The 24,349-nt window shown below is 41.2% G+C and overlaps 1 protein-coding gene across 2 annotated transcripts in view; it reads right to left on the minus strand.

The window, feature by feature from the left end:
- Positions 1 to 24,349, minus strand: part of mtus2a (microtubule associated tumor suppressor candidate 2a) — a 54,650-nt gene that overhangs the window by 29,777 nt on the left and 524 nt on the right. For both annotated transcript variants that reach the window (XM_028984896.1, XM_028984895.1), the window contains exon 2: positions 40 to 2,089. In XM_028984896.1, the coding sequence (XP_028840729.1) occupies positions 40 to 1,821 (1,782 nt within the window). In that variant the 5' untranslated portion in view covers positions 1,822 to 2,089. The remainder of the gene's footprint in view (positions 1 to 39; positions 2,090 to 24,349) is intronic.

A 24,349-nucleotide genomic window follows, 5' to 3' on the forward strand; every position in this document is an offset into this window, starting at 1 on the left:
AATACAAGCACATAGATATTACTGTAAATGAACATTTACCCCTGCAGGCATGTACTTGTTGTTGAGGGATCCATAGAAACTGTCTGATCTGCCTGTTGGCTTGTGGGGCATGGTGTGGCAGGGAGGCTTGATGCCTGACATGGCCTGGCCAGTAGAAAACAGATGGGCTTTTTGCATTTCCTGGCGGTACTTATCAAACAGGAGGTTGGAGGCACTGAGGACAGGAGCAGTACGAGGATCCTCTCCGGACCTGGACTCACTTGTGTAGGTGTTGAGCCTGGATGGCAAAGAGGACACCTGGTATCCACCAGACTCCAGGGACTGGGCCTTCACCTGAGGGCTCTTACGAATATAGGTGATAATTTTTGGCCGTACAGTCTTGGGTTTTGGGGGGCACTTGGGTGGTGACCTCTCGTTTGGAGGATGCTGGAGGAGAGGTTTTGGGATACTTGTGCTTAAGTTGGTCTTGACAGGGAATCGCAGACCACTTGGGTAGCCCTGAGGATGGGAGTTGTTATATCCAGGCTGAGGGGTTCGTACATTCAGAAGATTGGGAGGTGAGACAGATGGATATTTCTGTGGTGACCCTGTAACTCTTGGGGATGGAGGGGTGGCAGGTCTGGCAGGACTCCCACTGCTTCTTCGGGTCCTTCTCTCAAGGCTGGCTCCACGAGAGCTAGCCGGTGTTGTTCCTGAGCCAAAGCCTGAGGAAAAAGAGCTGCTACTTGCATCCAAGACAACTTTGTGGACAGGACGTTGGCCATTGGCTTTGTGCTGTGGTCGAGGGGCTGGAGATGAACTGCTGCTTCGGTTTGAATTAGGCTGCCCAGGTTCAGTCTCAGGAGAAAATGGCCGAACAAGCTGTCTACGACAAGGTGGCACACGGTCACCAAAGTACCTCTTTACCTCAGTGGATGCCCCACTTTCCATATCCCAGCCTGCATTGACCTGGCTGAATTTCATGTCCCCTGTGGCTGGCCTGTTGGTTGAAAACTTCTTGTTTATGTTGCCTATTATGGCGGGATGACTGTCAGAGTGCTGCGTATGATCCACTTGACGCAACTGCATAGAGCTGTGGATTTGGTCCCTTTCAAATGACTGCTCCCTGCTTTTCCTCCCAGATGAGCTGCTTGAGATTGCTGGGGCAGGAAGCTGACTCTTGGCTGAGGTAGGGTTCATATACTGAGACCCGAGGGGATGGGAGCAGCCCACAGTGTCCAGGGCACTGGCAAAGCTTGCGCTCAAGTTGGGGACAGTGGAGAGGCAGGAGACAAACACGTTGTTCTCTGATCCAGAGCGAGTTGCTTTGAGACCTCGATCTGCTGACTGCGAGACAGTGGCAGTCAGGTCCTGGGTGCTTTTTCCCATTCTTGTTCTGTGGACACTGGGATTATCATTTTTATCCCTTTCAGCATTAGTCATGTCAGTGGTGTAGTTCTTTGAGATGGGCCACCTGTCCATTAAAATGCCTTTCATAGCAGCTTCAGTTTTACCTGTCTGACTGGTATCATTCCCACCCTCCAAAAGGAAAGCTTCCAGCTCTTGGCACTCCAGCAGTTCAAACTCTGCTAGACCAGTGCTTTCACAAGGAGAGTCTGGAGTCCAGATAATCATATTTTCCTGAGACTCACTCTGGGATACAGTCTGGGACACCAGTGGCGGTAAGGCACTGCCATCCTCCCTGGTCCCCTCCTCCATATGGATGTGTTCAGCAAGGATTTCATTTGCATTAGCATCGTCCACAGGGATGAGTGCTGGCTGCTTATTGTTGTTTTTAAGCTCCTCTTGCAGAGTACTTTGGACACTACTTTGTAAATTCATATTGTGACAATGGGAAACTGGTCTAAGACACTGGGAAACTTTTCTGCTACCCCTTCTGCCATTCAAGGATGTTGTTCTCTCACAACCAGAATTTGTCCGTCTTTACTTTCAATTTCCTTTCAGATGAAGAACAGTCAAGTTCACATTTTCTTCAGGTGCATCTCACTTGTCCATGGCATAAAGTTTGAACTTTATTTTAATGTTTGATCCATTTCTTTAACTGAAGACTTTTCGTGGGGACATCAAGATGCAGGATTGTAGACCCACCCTGCAAAAAAAAACAGGGTAGGGTAAGATCTCTTACTGACAAATTATGACTTTATAAAACATTGATTGTGTGATAATACTATTATAAAATTTCGAAAGTGTAGTGATTGTCACATGTGATACACAGCAGCATAGCAAATTTGTCCTCTGCATTTAACCCATCACCATGAGTGTGCAGTCGACTAGGCCACCACTGTTCTTTTAACATTTTTTTATAAAATATCTTTAAAACTGTACATATAAGTACATCATTTGGTGGATAAAGATTGTGAAAATCTCACTGGGAATCTAAATGTCTAAAACTTTGCATGGATTTCATTTGCAAAAAGAGTCAAATTAGAGAGTGGAAAAACTTGTATGTGACGTTTAATCTTCAAGCTATTTCCAAGGTGTTTCAATTAACATGAGAATTGGTGTGAAGGCTGATTCAAGACACACACACACACACACACACACACACACACACACCACTGCTGTTTCTTCGTAATTATGTCTGCTGCTCAAATTGATAGAGGTTTGTTTCGGTAGACAGAAACACAGAGAATGTTTCGGGGTGATGTCAAATATCTCAGAGCTTAGGATAAAAAACAACAGCGATTTTTTTTCCCACAATTCCTTGCTTGTTACATTCTATTGATTGTACAGATGGATTTCACTGTCACACTCACGCTAATCCAAGTCAAACTGTTCAATCAAAATGTACAGTGTATGTAACTAAAGCAATAGCAATGAGCAAATAAGGCCAAGGTGCCACTGAGGTGCCACCGACCAAGGTACCGTCCCCACTCATGTGTTCCCTTTCATGGCTGCCTACTGCCACCAAGGTGATGGTTAAATGCAGAGGACACATTGATTTGTGTGCAGTGTTTCACAATGACAATCACTTCACTTTCACTGAAGACTATACATTGTAGGACATGTTTATATTCAAAACTTTTAGTGAATATAAACTTTTATTTATCATATCCATTAAGTATTGTGAGAGATAGTGTTAACAAGAAAAAAACCTATTGAGATTGCAAATAATGCATTTCCATATCTAATGAGCACATAATGCTGCATTATAAAACATATAAAAGTCACAGAAGACTGATATCAAGTTGCTTTTTTTAACTCTAGGAAGCCTTCCGTTGTCCTTTTTATAGCATATGTGCTTATTCAGTCATTAAAGTTTCAAACCTCCATGTGAGAGTAATGCATTAGGAAACATGGAAAGCAATTAAACGGACTAAAGACTTTTGAAGGGGGTTGCAGTATTTTTTTTATGAAAAAGAAAAACAGGATGTAAAAACAGGACAGGATATTAAAAACAATACTGTAATTGTAACTGTAATTACTTTAGTTTCCTGTTTGTGTGTAAAGCTGTAATATGCAAAAGGGCTGATCACTGCAAAGCATCAGGGACTGACCAGGCTGCATTATGAAATGAGCTTCCAGTAAAAAAATTGTGGGGCAGGTTTAATGTTAAGCCAGTGGTGCCAGAGCCTTGTCTTTTAACCCATCACCCTGGCTATCATTGGGTAGACACATGGCTTAGATGGGCCCGAATCCATCAAAACACGCAGTACACTTGTTTGTTCTACAGCTAGAGCTTAACTAACTACTGGCTAAAGCTTCTTTCATCAATCTCATTGATTTTTCTTTCCCTTACTGCTTGGACCAAGTGCTTTCACTGGGCCAAACGAAAGTAAATCATAAACATAAAAAGATGTGTAAATGCAGACAAGCATTATGAAGCAAAAAACATTTTGCTAGCTGAAATGCTCTCAGTGTCACTTAATTGCTTATATTTTCAAGCACAGAATATCCCAGCAGTCAGTTACCAAGATATCAATCAGTGATTAATAAGATCTACTCTCTACTCTCATCCCAATCTTTTCAAACTGACTGTCTTCTTGAATCCGGTCTCTGAAACAATCAAACTGCAGATGTGTTGTCTGAAAGTGGACACTGTTTGCTTAAAAATGGTCTTTTTCATTTCCAGGTGCTTATACAGATCCACGAGCTTCTGAAACAGATGGTGAATGCAGTGTTTTACTCACAAAAGTAGACTTTTTATACATTTAATATACCGTGCATTACCAGTTTTCTGTGTACTCAGGAGGAACTTAGTCAGCAGAAAGTGTTCTTTATTTAGCTGCTTTCAGTGTTGTGTCTTATTTATCCTGTTAATTGGTGCAGGCGCATACATCTGCATGGCACACACTTTTAGCATATGTATACGACAACCATTTTAGAATATGCATACATATTACTGATCATTGTTATAAATACCATGATACAATATTTCTGTTTATTTATATCTATTCAAGTGAATAAATCAACTGAATCTGTTTAAGTCTGACAAAACTTGCACCATTCTGCATTAGGAATTTTTACAGAATACCATAATTTATAGGATATTAGTCTTGCCCCAAATTTTTGAGCATCAATTCTTGATGCAGAACAAGGTCTAACACTAAATATCAGGTTTTTGGGTAAATCTGGGTCTAAAAGTTTATATATTCCAATCACATAAAGCTTGCGGGAATGGAAAATGTGAGAGAAATATTGTCACTCTCTCTGCCTTGTGGAGATTTAAAAGTGCATGCCCCCAGACAGCTGATGCAAAGTCCCTTTGAAGTGCTCTATCTTTTGGAGCTGATTTCCTAAAAAAAAAAAAACTAATGGAATTTTTTAGGAGGGCTCTGCCCTCTGCTCGGGTTGGATGGGGCAAATCTTGGATTTCAAGGGATGTTGAAATAAGGTTTTTCAAAACATTACTATTTTTTTGCATCAACAAAAGAGAAACCACAGTGTCACAGTGGCAACATTTGAGCTCTTCAGGTCTGGATTCTTGGTTACCTGTAAATTTCAGTGTATATTTGTGTGGTTTTATTTATTATAAGACATTTTAAGCAAGGATGCAGAAATATTTGCAAGCCACAGTATGCTTGAAGGATTGATGTTTGGTTTGAATATTTAAAACACATGACAGTAATACCCATTCAACAGATGTCTCCTTATCTTCTTTCTCCAGCAAGACTTCCTACAATTGTCTTTTCAGTCTTCACTTCAGATTGCTTTATTTAAGTAACTTATCAGCGACAACCAGTGCTTTCAGGAAAATAAATAACCAAGGAGTTAAGCAGTAGTAACTATGTGCTATTGAATCCTGTATCTTATAGAATATCATGAAAGATTTACTCTTTACAACAAAGAATCTTACAGAAAACATTTGGGATATTGGGATATAATGGGATATTGTCATTCCTAGGAATTCGAATCCTTTCGTCTAATAAAATGTCAGATATGAACTAACAGTGATCTGACAAAAATGTATTCAGGACCAAATGATTCACACACAGTAAAAAAGTATTACTAAAGCACTGGAGGCTGAACTCAGCCCATTTCTCTATGCTCTTGTGGGCAGAGCCTCCTTCTCGCCTGCTTCCCAGTCTGTGCTGAATTTGATCATAGCTGAGGTGTCCACCCTCAGAGTCCTGTGATGAAAGAGGTTTGTTAAAGCGACTGACAGCCCAGGTCGGCGCTTAACCTTTGAAGAGCTCAGCCTCCCTGTCTGGAGGCAAACTTGTATTTATCCGCCATCCTGATGTAGCTGAGGAGAACTGCTGCATTGTTTAACTGTCTTTATGCGGGAACTTTGCATATATAAGCAATACTAACAAGATTCTTCAGTTCTTAAGAGAATTTTGCAAGTTCAAAGGTAGTCAGAGATTGTGATTTAGATGAACTGAAACACAGTTTAACTGAGACAAAACCTGACTTTGCCTTCTTTGACAATGTTCCTCCAAAGTATTGATCTGTTTGTGCTGTTACATTAAACCTTCTGTCCCACCATGTCCCACATTTCTCCAGTGGAATAGAGATACTACATGAAAAATCGATTCAGGCAGTTTCTAAAGAGGCCAGGTCGCAGCCAAACTCCTAGCAGGAAAAGCTTCTGACCAAACACACACACTCATCATACACACTTCAACATCACCAATTTATCAAGACAAGCAAACTCTAGGCCGACCCCTGTAGACAAAATGACCCAATTTTGATCTTTGATTTTGAAAATCCATGAAGGCCGTGCTGTACCCTAATGAGTCAGCCTGACTGCTGGTTTGGCAGCCTGAGGATCTTCTCTGTCCCACCGTGAAGATATATGAGGAGAGAGACAGCGGATGTTGCTCTGGGTCGTGGCTGAGTTCAAGTGTAGCAGCAGACATTTGAGGGTTCCAGATGAAGCTAATTAACTTTGACCTAAAGATAGAATTCACAATAATAAGCTGAGGATGAGCTGATGCACACTGTGCTGCTTCTCCACTGCTCACTTTCAGAGTGGTTTCTGAGTTAAATTGAAGAACTTTTCCTCTCCATACTAGCACACGTAGTTGTGAGTTCAAATGCCAGAGTATGCATGCTCTCCCATGTTGGTGCATACTTCCTCTGGGTTCTCCGGTGTCCCACCACCCACAGTCATGTACATTAGGTGAACTGTATGTGATGGCTCTAAATTGTCCATAGGTGTGTATGGGTGAGTCGGTGGTCTGTGTATGACCACCCTGCAATGGGCTCGGCATCGGTAGTCGCAACCCTGATTGGAAATAAACGTAATGGGTAGAGAGTGAGGGAGCAGTGGGCGGTAGTGGGCTCGCCTATGAACACAACACCCACAACCAGGTTCAAACCCCACTTACTACCATTGTGTCCCTTTGTAAGACACTTAGCCCTAAGTTGCTCTAGGGGGACTGTTTGAGTAACTACTAATTGTAAGTCGCTCTTGATAAGAGCATCTGATAGATGCCGCAAATGTAAATGTAAATGAGTTACAGTTCTCATTCTGACTGTATGTATGAACAAAGCACACAACATTAATCTGGACTGTTCTTACCCACTGTGTCCTTTCCCTCTGTCAATGGTCCCTTGCAGAATTTGAGTTTGTTATGAGCTGCCAGGCATTCTCGTGCTCTTCTGTGAACCTGTCTACATTTCTGGCCAGGCTTTCAGAGACCATCTTGGATGGTTTGCCATTTCATTTTTAGTTCCTTCACTGCATCCTTCCAATTTTTTGCGCTGTGCATTACAGTTCAGCTTCGTTCTCTCTTGATAGATGTATTGTGGTTTTGTTGTAGTAAGACCAGATTTATTCTTCCAAATCAGTTTTAAGTTTTGATTTTTATATTCAAGACATTAAAAAACAAACATAATTTGACAAAGATATTAGTTCCTGTTTTTTTCCTTTTCTTTTATTTCCAATTATCATGAACTATACTGACAGCACAGCATTGTTCGCATCCAGCTATAAAGCACATCATTTCCCCAGGAGGTTTTCATCAGAAAACATAAGGACCACATCAGCTGCAGTCAGCAAGAGAGTCAGCAACAAACCAAGACCAGCACCTGGGGACAAAGGAGCTGCAAAAAGTGACGCCTACAGGGGACGACAGATTTAACATGACACTGGAGGATGAAAGTGCCTGATGAGAGGTGGCAGGAATCGCCAAGCTTTGGTGTCACTCTTAATGACCTGAAATCAACAGCAGCCCCTTACTAATTACCGGATATGAGAGAAAGAAGAGAAAGAGACAGACCTAATTAAACAGCCTCATCAAACGATCTGGACACTGGTGATGGATTTCAGTGTCCGCACATTTGGAAGGTCACTCAGCTGGAAGTTGGAATGTACAGTGGTGAGAACAAAACCGTGCTCAGTTTAGCTTAATAATTTAAGAATTGTGATCAAATGTCCAATTTCACAATCTCACCTTAAATTTATGATCCCTTTTGCTATTATTTTGGATAATAGCAAATGTCATTGTTCAAACCTACCAGAGACTGATCAGTTGTTTGTAATAATGATCAGCATGGGATCAAATAATTATTTCACCCACTGTATGTGCTATTCATATAATCAATCATCACTATACTAGTCATTAAATTAAGGTGGTTGATTGAGTTGTCAGTTGCATTAACAGTCCCATCATTTCTTCAAACAAATTGTACATATTATTTTGTTTCCAATCAAAAAGATCAATTTATTTGCACTGTATTCATATTTGCTGTGAAGCAAGTGATGTGTTAAATGACAGTCATGGCAACAGACAGCACGTATAAAACAAACAAGTATACAAACGTAAAAGTATACCCTCTCTTTCAGCCCTGCTGCAAAGACCTGGACAGACATGCACCTCAGAACAAACAACATCTCAGGCTGACCTATTTCATGCAAGGGCGCGTCTAACCCAGCCGAGTCACAGTCTGCATGCATCTAATAAATAAACCATGAGTCAGATGTGAGAAAACGGTTTAAATACCCCCTTACTGGAATGAATTGAGAAATGTATAATGGCAGAGCTGGAGCTAAGCATGATATTCTGATATTGAGTTGAAACTGTGATTGTGGAATTATTTATAATGTGTGCTGTGCTGTAGTCAAATGGTTGCCCCATTTCAGGAAGCATATGAAGTGCATATCTCTTGCTTTTTGTCTTATCAGTCCCTAGATTCAAATAGACCGTAACTACTGCTCAGAAATGCTCCTCCAGATAAGTTGATGGACATAACATGTTTTGTGGGCCACATTATAAACCGTTCAGTGCAAGAAGGCCCCAGAGATCATGTCAGGATGAGAAAAGGATGTTCTTGATGTTGGAACAATCAGTAAGGAAGCCTTCACTTGTACCACAACCAGGCACAGAGCAACTCCCCAAAGCACGCAGTGATGTCTGTGGCGCTTCATCTCCTTGTCAAGTCACTTCCCTCACATGCCGAGAGACCTCATCTTGAAACGTATAGCAATTTTACACATGAGTGTTTATGCTCAAAGTGAAAAATTATGCAAAATGATATTTAAAAAAAAAAAAAATTCAGGTAAGGGGAAAAATCCATTCACATTTAAGCAATTCCTGGGCATGTTTTCATTTGACTTGTGTCCTGCTCTTCCACATCACATCAGTATTTTAATATTCTCAACATGTACACACCGCACAACATATCCCTCGCTCCATCTGATCTGTTCTCTTGTTGCCAGACGTTGTGAACGGGGCCTAATTCAGTGTGATATAATTGATACCCTTGTAAAAGAGGGAGGTAAATATTTGCATTTTGAAAAGAAAAAAAACATTCCACCTCAATTTTTTTTCATTTTGTCAATTGTTTCATTGTGTAAACAGAACCATTAACTTAAAACGCTCATTTAGACTCATTATTTGATGAGCAAGGGGGAATATAAGGACCGAGGGCTGATAAAAGGATGATGTGGAAGCAGCACTGAGTGACAATAAACCTGAAAAATTTATTTAAAAAAAACAGAGAAATGTCTGACGTGCTTCATAAGGGCTAAGGTAGGAAACAGTATTACGATGTTACTATAGAAATGTGTTTCGGGCAATCTTACGGGGGTCTTCCTGGCACTGACACATAGCGTCAGACCCTCTTCACTGCAAAAACGCAAGCAGACGGTCTAACATGGAGGTGGAGGTGATGAAAGGGCAGCCAGGATGCTGCCGGCTGATGGGCTTGAGTCAGACTGTAGACATGCCGGTGTTGATGATGTGTGTGTATGTGGGTGTGTGTGTGCATCTGGGTATGACCATTGGTGGCAGGAGCTCCCCATAGGCTGGATGTCTTGTGAAAAGTGGGTTGTACTATGTGTTTATTCTCACAATGGCAGCAGTGCCGTGAATCAGAAGAATAAAACCAGTGGTTCCTTTTGTGAATGTTGTGTTGTGCAGAACAGATGAAATATGAAATATGATGTGCAAAACTCATTATAGTTGATTAGTTCTGGTTTTATCTATTTATTTATTTATTTATATCTGCTTCACAGTCAGTAGAGTAGAGTAGATTCAGTTAGTAGATATCCATGACATTTAAACACATACTGCATTCAAATATAATGCATAATATGTACCTAAATGAGTGAATGACATAAATGAAGATGAAATGGAGATTTAAATGAAGCCAGTGATTGGTCAGGCCTGGTGGCTCAGACTGCACTATCTCTACTTCTTCAGAATGGGTCAGTGAACTGAACAAACCCACATTTTTGTGCAGGGCCAGCTAGCTGGCCATCTTGACTTCAGCTGCTTATGCATTTTTCCCAGACCAGGATTCATTACAATGCAGCACTCGAGGCAGAGGAAGTGCCTGGTTAAACAATAGAACGTGAGCGGAGGAGAGACATTGCTCTCCCGTCCTCTCACGTTGCATTATTCTTCTTTTTATTTTTTTTTAACTCTCACGGGTGTTTGCTGTATGCCTCAGAGCTGAGGGTAAGCAGCCCCCTTGACACAACAGCGTGGAGACAGGCAGGTAATTAATGCCTGAGCGCAGAGACAGACGGAACGCTCTTATGAACTGGTCCTCCATCACTGCTGAAAATAGCTCGGAGAGAGCCTGCTGCCTTGTCCATCGCTGCTGTTATTCTTCACTGCTGAATCACTCAGCCATATAGTAATATAGTGGAATAGGAATATAGTGGACAGGGCAGTGAGGGAGGGCTAGAATCCGGACAAGGGCACAAGATTCATGTGAAATATCACAAAAAATATGGAAGGGAAACTTTTGTCTAAATTGAGGAATTTACACATTTTAAATACTAATTTGTGCATTAGAGGTTTTAAAGGTGCATACAATTTTGTTAAACAATATATTTGTTTGAAATCAGAAACTTTGGTAGGTGTACCGGTCCCGTAGTACGGACCAGAGTTTTGTATTGTGTGTAAATCTGTTTACTTGTTCACCTTGTTTCCGCTTTGTTGCTGCCCGGTCATTGAAGGTTGTTCCTGGTGTGTATTGTGCTGTGTATTGTCCTTGTGCCATGTCGTTTCAGTAAAATATGTCTGCTGAAGTTGAGCATATGCGTCTTCCATCTCTGCCATGTTGCCAGCACCATGACAAAACACTGGGATATCAAAAACAAAGTAACTATTGCAAAAAACTGTTGCAGTGTGGTTATGTAAGTGGTGTGAATTTCCTATGGTAACCAACAACAACCAGGTCGCTCCTAGCTGTAGACAGAGTAGACATAGTTGTAGCACTAGTCGAGGATGGGAGGTGGGCCATTGTTGCATTGTTCCATATTCTGATGGAACCTTCAACATGAGTGAGGTTAGAATACATGAGTGCTTCTTTCATGCAAAACTTGGGACAGTCTTGATGCTTCAGTAACTCTAATCAATTTTTGATGTGCCTTCAAAACAGAATCAGTTTTTCTAGAAGCACTTGCCCACAGTTTTTGAAGGAACCGTGCTGGGTGTGTTCTGAACATATTGGAAATATGACCACATATCTTCTGTGCTTGTAGGCTTCCTCAAATGCTTCTGTCTCTTTTAATTATCTGCCTGTAGTTCTCAGCATCGTGGACAATTAATCCTGACCAAATCTCTAACTCTGCAGAAATGCTGCCAAACACGAGCAAAGGAACCTCCATCATGCTCCACTTTTGTCTTTTTCTGAGGTCCAGAGCACCCGCTCTTTTTGTGCACCCCAGTTCCTATTTTTTCGTGCATAGTTAAATTGCTACATGTCAGAAGTATGGCTTTTTAGCTGCAACTGTTTTTAGCTGCAACCATGAAGACCACTTCTAGTCAGACCTGTCCAGACAGTAGATAGGTGTACCTGGGTCCATTGGATTTCTGCCAGTTCTAAGCTGACGTACTGCTGCACATCTTTTTGTGATTCTTCAACAAATCTAAAAAAAAACTTGAAGCCAATCTGCCTTACTGTTTCAGTAAATTACCTTGTTTCAACTTATGTGTGAAAATTATCAATACCACCTATGTGGTATAATTGATTGATCATACACCTGAATTCCATCCCTGCCTTTGTGCAAGCACACCTATAAGATGTTATGCTGGTTTGAAGGGTCAGAACAGCAAATAATGTTTTTTTTCTGCAACACAATTCACAGACATATTTTTCATAATTCTCAGGAATCCCAATGAACCTCTACTGGACTGACCTCCAGCAGAATCATCTTAATCTGTCTGATGAACAAAGCTGATGGCGTCATTCTGAAGGACCATTTTGAAGGGCGATCCAGCACTGAAATACACCCCTGGTCCCAAGAGGCAGCTGTGTGAGAACAGGAACGACTAAAGCATGGATGATAAATTTCACATCGCTGCAGATGACTGTGACCACAGCAGTGTGTGACTGGCATTTACAGATGCGTGAGAGGAAATATTTTAACCTATTTAAGTAAAGCCTGGCCACTTATTTTGCTGTGAGAGCGAAGTGAGATAAGAAAAGAAAAGCTAGACACAGAGAGATAAAAGGTGCAAGACCCATCAGAGAGCTGCGAGCTGTCCATCATAAAATCCCCATCTGAAACAGGATAAACACTTTAAAACGGGAGATTGAATTACTGACAAAAAGAGAAAAGGATGAAGATGGAGGGAAAGAGATCTCTCAATTCTCTGAAATCAAATTACTTCTCAGCCACGGTGCTCTGGTCCACAGGATAGGTGACGACTCAAGCCTCTTATTCTTCGGCTGGGCGGAGGAAAGCAGAAGAGTGTGGCAGATCAATTCCAAATCCTGACCTCCCTGCATTCTCCACAGACAGCCCCTCCCCTGCCTAATCACAGTCGGGGGCTTCCTGTCACTGAGGTGATATTAGTCACCACTTTAAAAACCCACAAAGCCACAGCCAGCATTTTGATCTGACAGAAAACGATCTGCTGGTGACAGCTCCGCCATTAGGGTTCCTGCGCGGTGGCCCATATTTCCGTTTCGTTACTCGAGTATCTGCATTTGGTTTTGTTGCACTAATCTGAACCTTTTTATTGCTTGTACATGTAGATTTAGAGCATATTATAATATGGAATTAAATAAAATATTTTATCACTATGAGGGAAGCCAATACCACTCAGGGCAAATAAATTCAGGGCATTAAATTAACACTTCCCAGAAGCTGCTTTACTTTCATTTTGGGCATTGACACGCATTCATGTTTGTTTTTCCAAATTTCCAGGGTTCCTTTTTATGTTCCTCACATTCACCCATGACATATCTTGTTGAATCCAAAAACGGAGCAAGATGTTTGGCACAGTGATGCCTCCAAAAGCTAGAGACTCGAGGAACACATCCCGTACTGAACTTGTAGTGACCCCACACAACCATCATATCTGAGACTGCTGTCTGCCTTCCGGCGGGTCTTGCTTCGACAACAGGCACGCAAGGTTATAACGTCGGTAATCAGGCCGCGGCAATCCGGTTATAACTCAACACCTTGACTGGATATGTCAGTTTAATGGCTGCTCTACCCTCTAGGGCGCCCAGCACACTGTTCTTCAGGCACTAGAGATAAATACAGAGCATCAAAGCAACATGCCTCTAGTTCTGTTATACAGCAGCAATTTTGTCCATTTCACACGGCAGCCATGAAACAATGTCTCTTGTTTCAGCTCATCCATTGAATGGGGACCTGGCAGAATGTGATAAAGAGTAGCTCTTTGAGCCACACAAAACACACCAAAAAGGACCAATTGAACTGATTCAGACAAAAAAAATGTATATATATATATTTATATATAAAATTAAGCAAATATTAAGCGGCACTAAATGCTACACCGTTCTACTTCAAATATTAATGCAGAGGCAGAGAGTTAAATATGTGCTTAAATCTGATGAGCTCACTCATTGAGTGGCAGCAGTGGACATGGCGACTGGCATATGGTTTTTGTGGAGCCACTGAGCAATGGCAAATGTCAAAGCGACAACAGAAATAAGAACAGCTTGAGGCCGGTCCTGACGATATCCATCAGTTCAAAAAAAGAAGGAAAAAAAAAAAAACAGAACGTGGCGACAGCACGGATGAAAGCAGCAGCAGTAAATGCCGCCTCAGCACCTGCAGTGCGGCGCTGGAGGAGACACATCGATCTGGGAAAAAAAAAAAACAGATGCTCAGCTTTCATGTGTCCCAATCTGTCTTCTTCTGGTGAGCCTGTCTCACTACAACAGACTACTATTTTCCTAAATATCACATGGCTTAAATGGCCTACGAGTGGATCATAATAGGACATAACTATCATTTTAAAAAATCCATGTGAATCAAGGCTGAAAGAGATCCCATATAATTTTTTACTCACAAAAGACAACACATAAAGTATACAACATTTTTGCTGTGACTACAGACCTAAGACAATCTTCCATGTGACAAAAATATTCTGCAATCCATCTACAGAGAGAAAAAACCATGGGGCAATGGGCAAGACAATTTCCACTTTAAACCTTTGTTCTTTGGGTGGAACTTAATTCAGGTATAATTCAACATGGACATGCCTATGCAAACCAATTGGATTTCAGATAACACGCATACTTGTGGTATGTGTGAGTGACCTTTGACCAACATAATCGTCTCAATCCATTAATGAGCCCAAATGAATGTACGAGGACATTCTGAAGAACATTTTGAGTTCATCTAAATATTATTGTGCTAACGATTAACGTCAAGTGGTCCCTGTGAATGAACAGGATCTATATTAATTAACAAATGAATCACCACTTATTCAATACATAAAAACCACATAATTACTTTGACTCCAGACATCTATAACATATAACTAAACCGTTGTGTTGAATTACAGGTGAGAATCATGATCTTGGGTTTAAGCTACAAAAATAGACCATGAAGCTCTAATTAAGACCAATAATTATCACTGAAACATCACCTGTTCAAGTGAGCGAATGAAGATCTCGAAAAGGATTCAGGAGTTATATTCATCCGAATCACCAGAAGAATCAAGGTGCTTTGGTGCCAACAGACCAATTGTGGTGAGATCACCACTGAGCAAGTTTTTTGTTATTCTTCCTATACAATGTATTATACAAACTGTGATGTCTTAAAACTTTATTAGCTGAAAATGCATATTTACATTTACATTTACAGCATTTATCAGACGCCCTTATCCAGAGCGACTTACAATCAGTATTTACAGGGACAGTCCCCCCCGGAGCAACTTAAGGTTAAGTGTCTTGCTCAGGGACACAATGGTAGTAAGTGGGATTTGAACCCGGGTCATCTGGTTCACAGGCTAGTGTCTTACCCACTAGGCTACTACCACCATGTATTTCTACGTACTACAATATTCAAGAAAGGAAGAGAGCATCACATTTTTCTCTTTGTGTAGCTGTTCCTGATGTTCCTGTTCAATTTCAGCTCAGAGAAAAGTCACACCTTTCATTTAAAAAAAAATTACAATATTTAGATCTTGCCAGTCACCCGCACAGGCCACAAAATAGATGCGCTTAATTTCTTGTTTTTCTCGCTTATTGAAATGTTGCTCTTATTTTGGCCCCTGCAATGCAATAAAAAGTATTTACATTACATTACTAGAGCCACCTTGCCTTTGGCTGGTTTAGATTTTTCTCAAACTATTTTCTTCTCAGGAGGCTCCATACTGATCACAGCCAGTTTTATAACCTCTTTCCCTTCCTGCTTCAACTTATTGCATAGGGACAAACCATGCAGCTGGGAGTAAGGAGCAAGCTTATTGTTGCGTAGGAGAAGGAAGGAAAAAAAAACATAATTTGATTTGTGGATACAGGAACTAAACAAATGCCCACCAAACAGAGGAATGCTTCTTTGTGCTACCGCCGCCAAATCCATCGTAATTATATCACACGGAAATCCATTTGTCAAGCGAATAATCAGTAATGCCTTTATCGCAAAAGGTCACGCTAGAGTGCGAAAGATGCAGAGGAGACAATGGCTCATTACAGTGTTGTCCCCCAAATGAGATTTCAGACATATAAACGGGGACATAATCCTTGGGAAGCATGCCTTTATAAAAAATGAAGGGCCGTTTGTAGAGGTGACTATAAAACTATCCTCAGGAGCAACATCCCAATTACCAGTGGGGCCATGGGATGTATCTATGTGCCATAATTACATTTTACTTTATGTAATAGTCTGCCATAAAGCTGGCAATATATTCAGCCCTGTCAATTGGCTTTATTTAAGAGGTCAGGTGTGAGGCGCCCAAGGAGATTCTCGAACATTAATCAAGAGGTAAACAAACTGGGTACATTTTATTTACTCAAAATGTCCAATTTAAAGAAATCATCTTTTCAACAATGCAGCATACTACCAAGAAATGTGTTTGGTTAGCAGATTTTACATGGGAATAAAGGCTAGCAGCAATCTGTTATCAGAGTTCGGTTTCTGAGACCTGAAGGTGCAAAATGTAGAACTTTCAACATCTATAATAAATCACACTCCCTTATGCGTGACATAAACGTGCATGTCCTTCAGTCTTCCTACAGCATGTCTCACCTGGGATGAAGCTGCTCTGCGGTTGAAAACCAACATTCAGAAGTTACTTTTCTTGATGCTGATTACCCCTACAGGGCTGAGTTAGGAATTCCCTTTCCTAAAGACAACATTCTTTATATCTGCAATGAGAAAACAGGTCTGATGACATATACGCACGGTTTGCAGGATTTGCAATTTAAAAGCAAAGGGAAATAATTGACAGTTCCTATGAGCTTTTATAGGTGAAGCAACAATCTGCCAGATTATCAGACAGTGCAGGCTGTTTATGTTCATCTCTCACACTAGGTTAGTTGTGTAATTTGTGTCTTTTTCCAGATTACCAAACAACAAAAAAAACATTAATATTGTGGCTGATATTGTGATTAAAATAAAGTTGTTTTTACAACGGGCCTCTCAGATGATGAATTCTTAGTGTGGATTGCTGCTATATTGCTGCTAAAATAAACACAACATTTTGTATAGAATATTTTCTATCACACACAGTGAGTATAGCAGTACAACCTGTGCATCTTATTTGAATCTTATTACACATACAGCAGGGGGTGTCTTTCATAACCCCCAAAACAATACGCAGGGTCCTCCTGAAGGACGTTCCAGCCCAGGACTGCAGCCAGCTGTCCTGCTACAAATGATCACAACATCTTAACTCAACACATACACTGTACGTGTGTGTGTGTGTGTGTGTGTATATATATATATATCATCTCACACACACACATTTTTCACGTTGTAAGTCGCTCTGGATTAGGGCGTCTGCCAAATGCCTTAAATGTAAATGTTAATCTAGTAGCCTAGTGGGTAACACACTCGCCTATGAACCAGAAGACCCAGGTTCAAATCCTGCTTACTACCATTGTGTCCCTGAGCAAGACACTTGTCTCCAGGGGGACTGTCCCTGTAACTACTGATTGTAAGTCGCTCTGGATAAGGGAGTCTGATAAATGCCATAAATGCATACATATAAAAGCATGTCAGTGATAACGGAAAATACAATTTCAGACAGCTGCTATCTGTACACACACACACACACACACTCCTGTCTCCTTTAGCAAATGTGCAGTGGAACTGGGAACATGGCAAAACAAAGCAATGAAACCTACAGAGATGCTATAGCATCATAAAGCTCTCGTCACCACTTCGCACACAGAAGATGCAAATGGAACTTGGTACCGAGGGAGCATGAGCACGAACACACACACACCCACACAGACAGACATTCACACACACACAAACATGCTGTACACACGCATTTTAACACAAACAAAAGGAGACTCGCTTCTGTCAAGCCCAACACTTTTAAGAATAGAAAAGCCATTTACCCACAACATCCACACACACACACACACACACACACATTCAGGCTTTGTTTGTTTTTCCTCCCGTGTTCTTCGCCGTATCTCTTCAGGGTTCCTCACCACCTTCCCCAACAGCCACAGCGCCACACGTGCGGTAAATCAGGGGAGCAGACATTAAGGCACACACCCCCTCCTTCACGCATGCAACATTAGCCAACACGCGCACACAGCACCAGACACATACTGATCAGACACACCAGCCTGACACAATTCACGGCGGGATGCTCTTTCCACAGCTGTGGCACCTAATGACATATTTCTGGAGGAAAGCAAGTCTGTGTTTGACTGAGGGGCTTCTGCGTTTCCAAGCGTCTCCCCCCCGTGCCCTGTCTTCTTCTCCATTCTGACATGTCTGTCTCCTCTGACACCCTAATTAATCCCTGCATCACCACCCTGGTCATGAAAAATGGAACAAAGGCGGGACCATGCCCCAACTCTGCGGTCTCCCTACCCCTCCTCTCCTCCCTGCAGCACCTTGCCTGATCTGTCCGGGACGGATCGCCTTCCTCGCAGGCAAACGGGTCAGTGGGACAGTCTTGCTTCAAGCATGGACAAAGGTGAGTCTGTAGCCCGCATCCATTCTGCACATCTCCAGTCTGCCTCCCCCACACCTACATGCAGTCACACTTTCATTTCTTCCCCCTCTCCTCCCACAAATGACTCCATCTGCAAACCCCCTAGACCCTAAACCCCCACCCCTTTCCATGTGCTCCTTTGTCCTGGTACCTCATTTCTCTCTCTCTCACACATACACACACACACACGCCATTCTAATGTCAGTTAAGGTCCCCTAATCAGTGGCCACATTCCGTTCCAGTGGAGAATTGAGATTCTGATCCAGACGGAGATTACCGAACACAAACTCTTCCCGTGAGAGAGGCTGACACCACAGTGTTGTGACAAAAGCCGCAGAAATTCTGTTCCACGCCAGACCTTTATCTGCTTCTGTAGGACTGATCGTTCCCCATTACGTGTCCTAATTCAGAACAAGACACAACCACACCTAAACAGTTGTGGAACGATGATAAGATGCCTGTCGGAGCACTTCTGGCGGTAGAGGTGTGATGATTTAGTGCATAACTTTTACCATATTAATGTCTAGCAAAATAAAAAAAAGATCTTCACTGGGGAAGGGTGACTTTTTTTTCTCTGGGAAGGTCCATTAATGCAACTTTCATCACTAATTAATGCAGCATATGATGTCTAGATTATGAATAATTAATTAAGCCATACCTACCTCGGATATGCATTTTGGTGCCTTTTTTGCACAGGCTACAGCAGGCAATTACGAGTTTCCAAAAAAAAAAAAAAAAAAAAAATCACTCACGTTGTCACGCTGCCACATGGTGTACCATAAACACCAGAATTTATATCAGTACTGCACAAGAAATTATGGAATACCAGGCAATCTGTTGTTATTTGTTCCATAATAACAATAATTAGGTAAATTAATACAAGCCACAGAAACATGTATGTGGAGGTATTGTGTGTGTGTGTGTTGGAGTTTGCTACAGGCTCACATGCTGACCCACTGTGAAGGTGTTACAGTAAACTGGTTTATTTAAAATTTAAACACTTCCTTGGTTGGCTCATGCTGAAAGTGTCCAATCTTCCTGGAAAGCTTTCCACGAGCTCCCACAAGGTTTTCCCTGCGAGGGTTAACACTTCCCCCATGCAGCCCGAGGGACCGGGGTGACAGGCCTCAGCCAATAACAGGGCAGATTTATTGAAGTCCGTCCATGTTTCTAGTGAGCTCATTTTCTTCCTTTCTCTCATTCCCAGCTTCCTTCTCTTTATATGTATATATATCTCCAGGACCCTTCTTGCAAAATCGATCTCCTTTAGACAATCATTTAATTTTTATTGCTGCATGTTAATGCATTGATTGTGAAAAAAATATATATATCAGAAATGCATTTAGTGCAGACGTACAGAAAAAATTGTTGCAATGAGACCCTCACCATATGCATACAATATTAAAACAATACATCAACCATAGACATTTCTCAGAGGCTTTACCGCATGAAGCTGTAAGCAGACACCTACAAAAGATTCATCTTGGTGGAACAAGGAACATTTCCTTTGCATACGCAATAGCACGTAGCAGCTATTTATCAATTTTCAGGTAAATACACTCAACAGAGCACAGTATCTGAATATATGAACAATGAGTAGAATAATATAGAATATTACACTATAATTATGAAAGGGGAAGGACTGTGGGTTCTTTTCTGACCGTTCACACCATTCTCTCTTAGGAAATTCAATTAGAGATTTCCAGAGAGCAAACATCTCATCTGTTGGCCAGAATGACTCCATCTGCATAATTGAAACATTAATGATCATTTCCAATGATAATTTATCTATCAGAAAAACATCTCAGCAGATGTGTATGTGGGGGAAGGGGCTGTTAGTGACCTCTTCATTAAAAGAGCTTTCCTCTCTTCTAGCCTCTACGGTGGCAGACACCCCTCGATTGGTTGTGATGACGACAGCGTGGTGATTAATTAGCAGGAGGGGCTGCCCTATGTCCCCACACACACAAAGGAATGAGATGGGGGAGAGTGAGCATGTGATGGGAGAAGGAAATGAGGAGAATGTGCTCGCATCACATTAATGAGAACTGATGCTGAGACGGAAGGCAAAAATACAGACGGTAGGCATGACAATGAAAAAGCACGTTTTCAACCTCATAAAGCCTGTATCTGATAACATGAAGGCATGAGAAGACAAAAAAACAATATATGGCGAAACCTAAATGCTAAAAAAAAAAATGGGTAATATTTACACTTTTAATTGTCCATATAATGTGGAACATTTGTTCATAGTTCTGACCACTTGTTATGCGGATAAAGTTACTTGTATTATCAAAATGTCCCATGAATCACGTATAGACTGTCACGTGGTTATAATGCTAGTGTAATTTTTGTGGACAGTTTTTTTCTCACAATGACTTTCATTACATCCCTATTGATCATACATTTGGCTTTTATATAACATATTATAGTTGTAGCAAGATTGTAGCCCCGCCCATCTGGCTAGTTTGGCTAGACCTAAGCAAAATTAACCAATATGATGATTCAGTATTATAAATCATAGCAGAACTGTAGAAGTGACCAATGGTCTACAACCTTGGTTCTCAAAACTATGGTGCATGTACATGTTTGGCACTGGTGCTCAAACTCTAATGGAATGTTGAGCAGAAGACTCAGAGTTAATATTCACAACTGCTGTGTATTTCAATATAGTGTACATATTAATATCCTCAGAGCAGTTTAGTTAAAATATTCACTTGCTATGACTGACAGTGGATGTCAGTGTATAATAAATAATATTCAAATTAGAAAAAAAATACTAGGAATAACATTTCTTACTGTATAAAATATGTCTAAGCTACTGTTTTTTTAAATGCTGGTCATAGCGGTAATGGGGGAAGTGAAAAGATTGGACACTATATACCAAATAGGATAGTATTGAACCTAATGAGATCTGCCAATCCACACGCTTAATATGTAAAGGTTATACATTTCCCAAATCTTCATGGGAAATCTTCTTGAGATCCAGGTCATTATTTCACCCAGATTCATAGTACCTAAAACACTGGAAGGCCCAACACCATTTCAGCGGTGCCCTGAATCTCGGTGAAACACTGACCTGAAAATCAAGATGAAGGAAAACTACTCATGAATACTTAAAGCACATCATGAACTTGGCCAATCAACGAAGCAGACGGGTGAAGTATAGAGGGGTGAATGAGAGGTGACACACCTTTAAGGGAAGTAGTGCCCGCTAGCTAAGGGGTGACTTCTATATTTTTCCCCATAGGATCAGTCTGATGTTTTTGCCAAGACAAGCATGGCAGAAAACAACGGCCTTCGCTCACAGTTTGGCGACATTAAGTGACTTCCCAGGGACGGGAAAACAGAACAGCTTATGTGTGGGTGGTAATGGCTGCTGGTGGAAAGCCTGTACAATGGATCATCTGTGCAGCTTGGAGTCCCTTGACTGCAACTGCTGCATTTGCCAGGATTTCCACAGAAGAGGGTGAACATCAAGGTCATTTTGAAGGACAAAATCAATGGTAAAAGGTGGGAGGATGGCAGTCATGCCACTGGAAATGCTTTGAGAGGCTTTAAGCAATCAGTTAATCACTGGCTGCGTTTTTATTGCGGAGGTGTGGCAAGAGCTAATGAGAAGGCAGTAGGATAGGCAAAGAATAAAACAAATCAAAGATGCCAATCCACTTTACAGTTCAGTTTTTATCACAAAGGGACATTTTAAAAATCTAATTTCCTGGTTTGGCCATTATGTAATTATTATCCAATTTTAATTAAGAGGATCAGAAATACATACTAAATTTCTTCTGGACCCCAACTAATGCTGTAGTGATATTTTCTCCCAAGACCCACCTAGGTGCTGACGAAATGTCGGCTGATTGGTATCCTAGTTGCTATGGGGGTGTGTCTGTATATGAGAAGTTAGGCATAAATTTGTGTGGGTGAAACGGTGTGTGATGTAAAATGGGGTGCTGTCTTCTCAGGACTCCACCCAGTATAAGACTAACAATATAATTATTATTCACGTTTTCAAATTTTCCATTTTCTGACTGAAAAAAGAAGAAACCGTAAAAAAACAACAACTTTGAACTCCAAATATCTGGTTGCGCTTAAATAAATTGGATTATCTTTACATGGAACCATGCATGTCTTTATCTAATGCATCGAATATCATTACTATGATGTTTGGAAACCACAAAATATCGGCACAGAATCAGTTATATATTATGTACATTAATTGACAGCGCTACAAATTCTCAATGCATGTTGCTTATCTGATGTACCATGCTGCATCACATATTTATGACATTTCATAAACATTTCTGCACAGAAGCACAAATTAAATAGTATTTAGATGTGTTTTGTGAGGCCTACTTCTGTACGAGTAAACTCTCAGCATTGGCAAATGCGTTGCAGTGGAACGAAATAGATCTTGACATGACACAACAAAGGCCTGACACAAAGAAATGCTGGGCAGCTCTATCCACCCTGGGGAGAATGAATGTAACGTTCAAACCGGCAACTCGTGAATAAGACCTCCATATGACTCTCTGCAGTTGACTTCCTCTGCTCTACAAACTCTTTACACAACTCTTTACACAACAACTTTAATAATGTGCACCATGCAGCCTTGTCAAGCTGTTGAGGAAGAACTACAGCCGCAGCAAGCATTAAAAATGTTTTATATGGAACAATCCTGAAAGCTCAAGCCATTACATGATCTAGCCAACATGCCGGAACCCTGGTTGTAGGCGGAGGTCAATCATAAATCAAACCTAAATTGTTCCATGTGGAATAAACCTGTAATTAATGGTGAATAAATATCTTCTTTATTTTCATGGCCATTTACATTGGTAGATTCTCACTGAATGCATCAAAACTATGAGTGTGCTTAAAAAAAAGGTGAAATAACTGAAAACATGTTTTATATTCTAGTTTCTTCAAAACCGCCGCCCTTTGCTCTGATTACTGCTTTGAACACTCTTGACATTCTCTCAATGAGCTTCAAGAGGTCGTCACCTGAAATGCTTTTCCAACAGTCTTGAAGGAGTTCCCAGAGGTGTTTAGCACTTGTTGGCCCCTTTGCCTTCACTCTGCGGTCCAGATCACCCCAAACCATCTGGATTGGGTTCAGGTCCGGTGACTGTGGAGGCCAGGTCTCCACTTTTTGTTAAGTACATAACTCTACATGTGTTCATCATTTAACAATGTAAATGGTCATGGAAATAAAGAAAACTCATTGAATGAGAAGGTGTGTCCAAACTTTTGGCCTGTACTGTATGTAGGTAAATACGAATATTGGCAGTTTTGTGTGCATTTAAGCACATTTATGGACAACCGAGGGTTGAAACAATCACGTATCTGGAAACTTTGCTCACACCACTTAGAGTGTGAGGAAGCAGGGTGACAAATAACTGGGTAATACTTCAACTCCAAGACAGATGTACGTAGAAAGCATTACATTGATGTTTCAAAAATAGAATTCACAGGATCTCAGATAAAGAGCAGATTCCGCTGCATGGGAATATTGGAAAAAATACAAACTGGCAATGAGCCATGGTGGCTAAATCCAGCCTTGTGTTGCAGTGTGATTGTGTTGTTCTCTTTAGCACATCCATCACAGCACCATTCTATTGATAGAGAGGTGAACCACAGGCCAGACTGGGGGGGTAAAGCACGACTAATCTCCTCTCTTCTCTAGAAGAACCCAAGCAGAAGGATCCCAACGTTCCTCAAGCTCGTACCCCATTTTATCCACAACCCCATTCCAACCCATTCGCTACTGACATTAGATTTATGGCGCCTGACTCCGACATCATGAAATCCAAGAAGCTCGACTCATTGTTCAGATTCTCCATCTTCCGCATCTATCTGTCAACTCAAGCAAGAAGAACGGGAATTGTCCAGTCCATGCCGTTTATAGGTTTGTTGATCCGCTCACCCAACAAATAGACCTAAGTCCTGCCGTCCTCCCAGTGTGCATCTTTAAGGTTATTGAAGCTCCCCTAAGGACCCAAGGTAGCTAAATCTGTTTCTGTATGTCCAGTCTGTCCATGTCCTAGTAGTGTCACGTGTTCACA

Source organism: Denticeps clupeoides, chromosome 6 (assembly GCF_900700375.1).
Source record: "Denticeps clupeoides chromosome 6, fDenClu1.1, whole genome shotgun sequence".
NCBI lineage: Eukaryota > Metazoa > Chordata > Actinopteri > Clupeiformes > Denticipitidae > Denticeps > Denticeps clupeoides.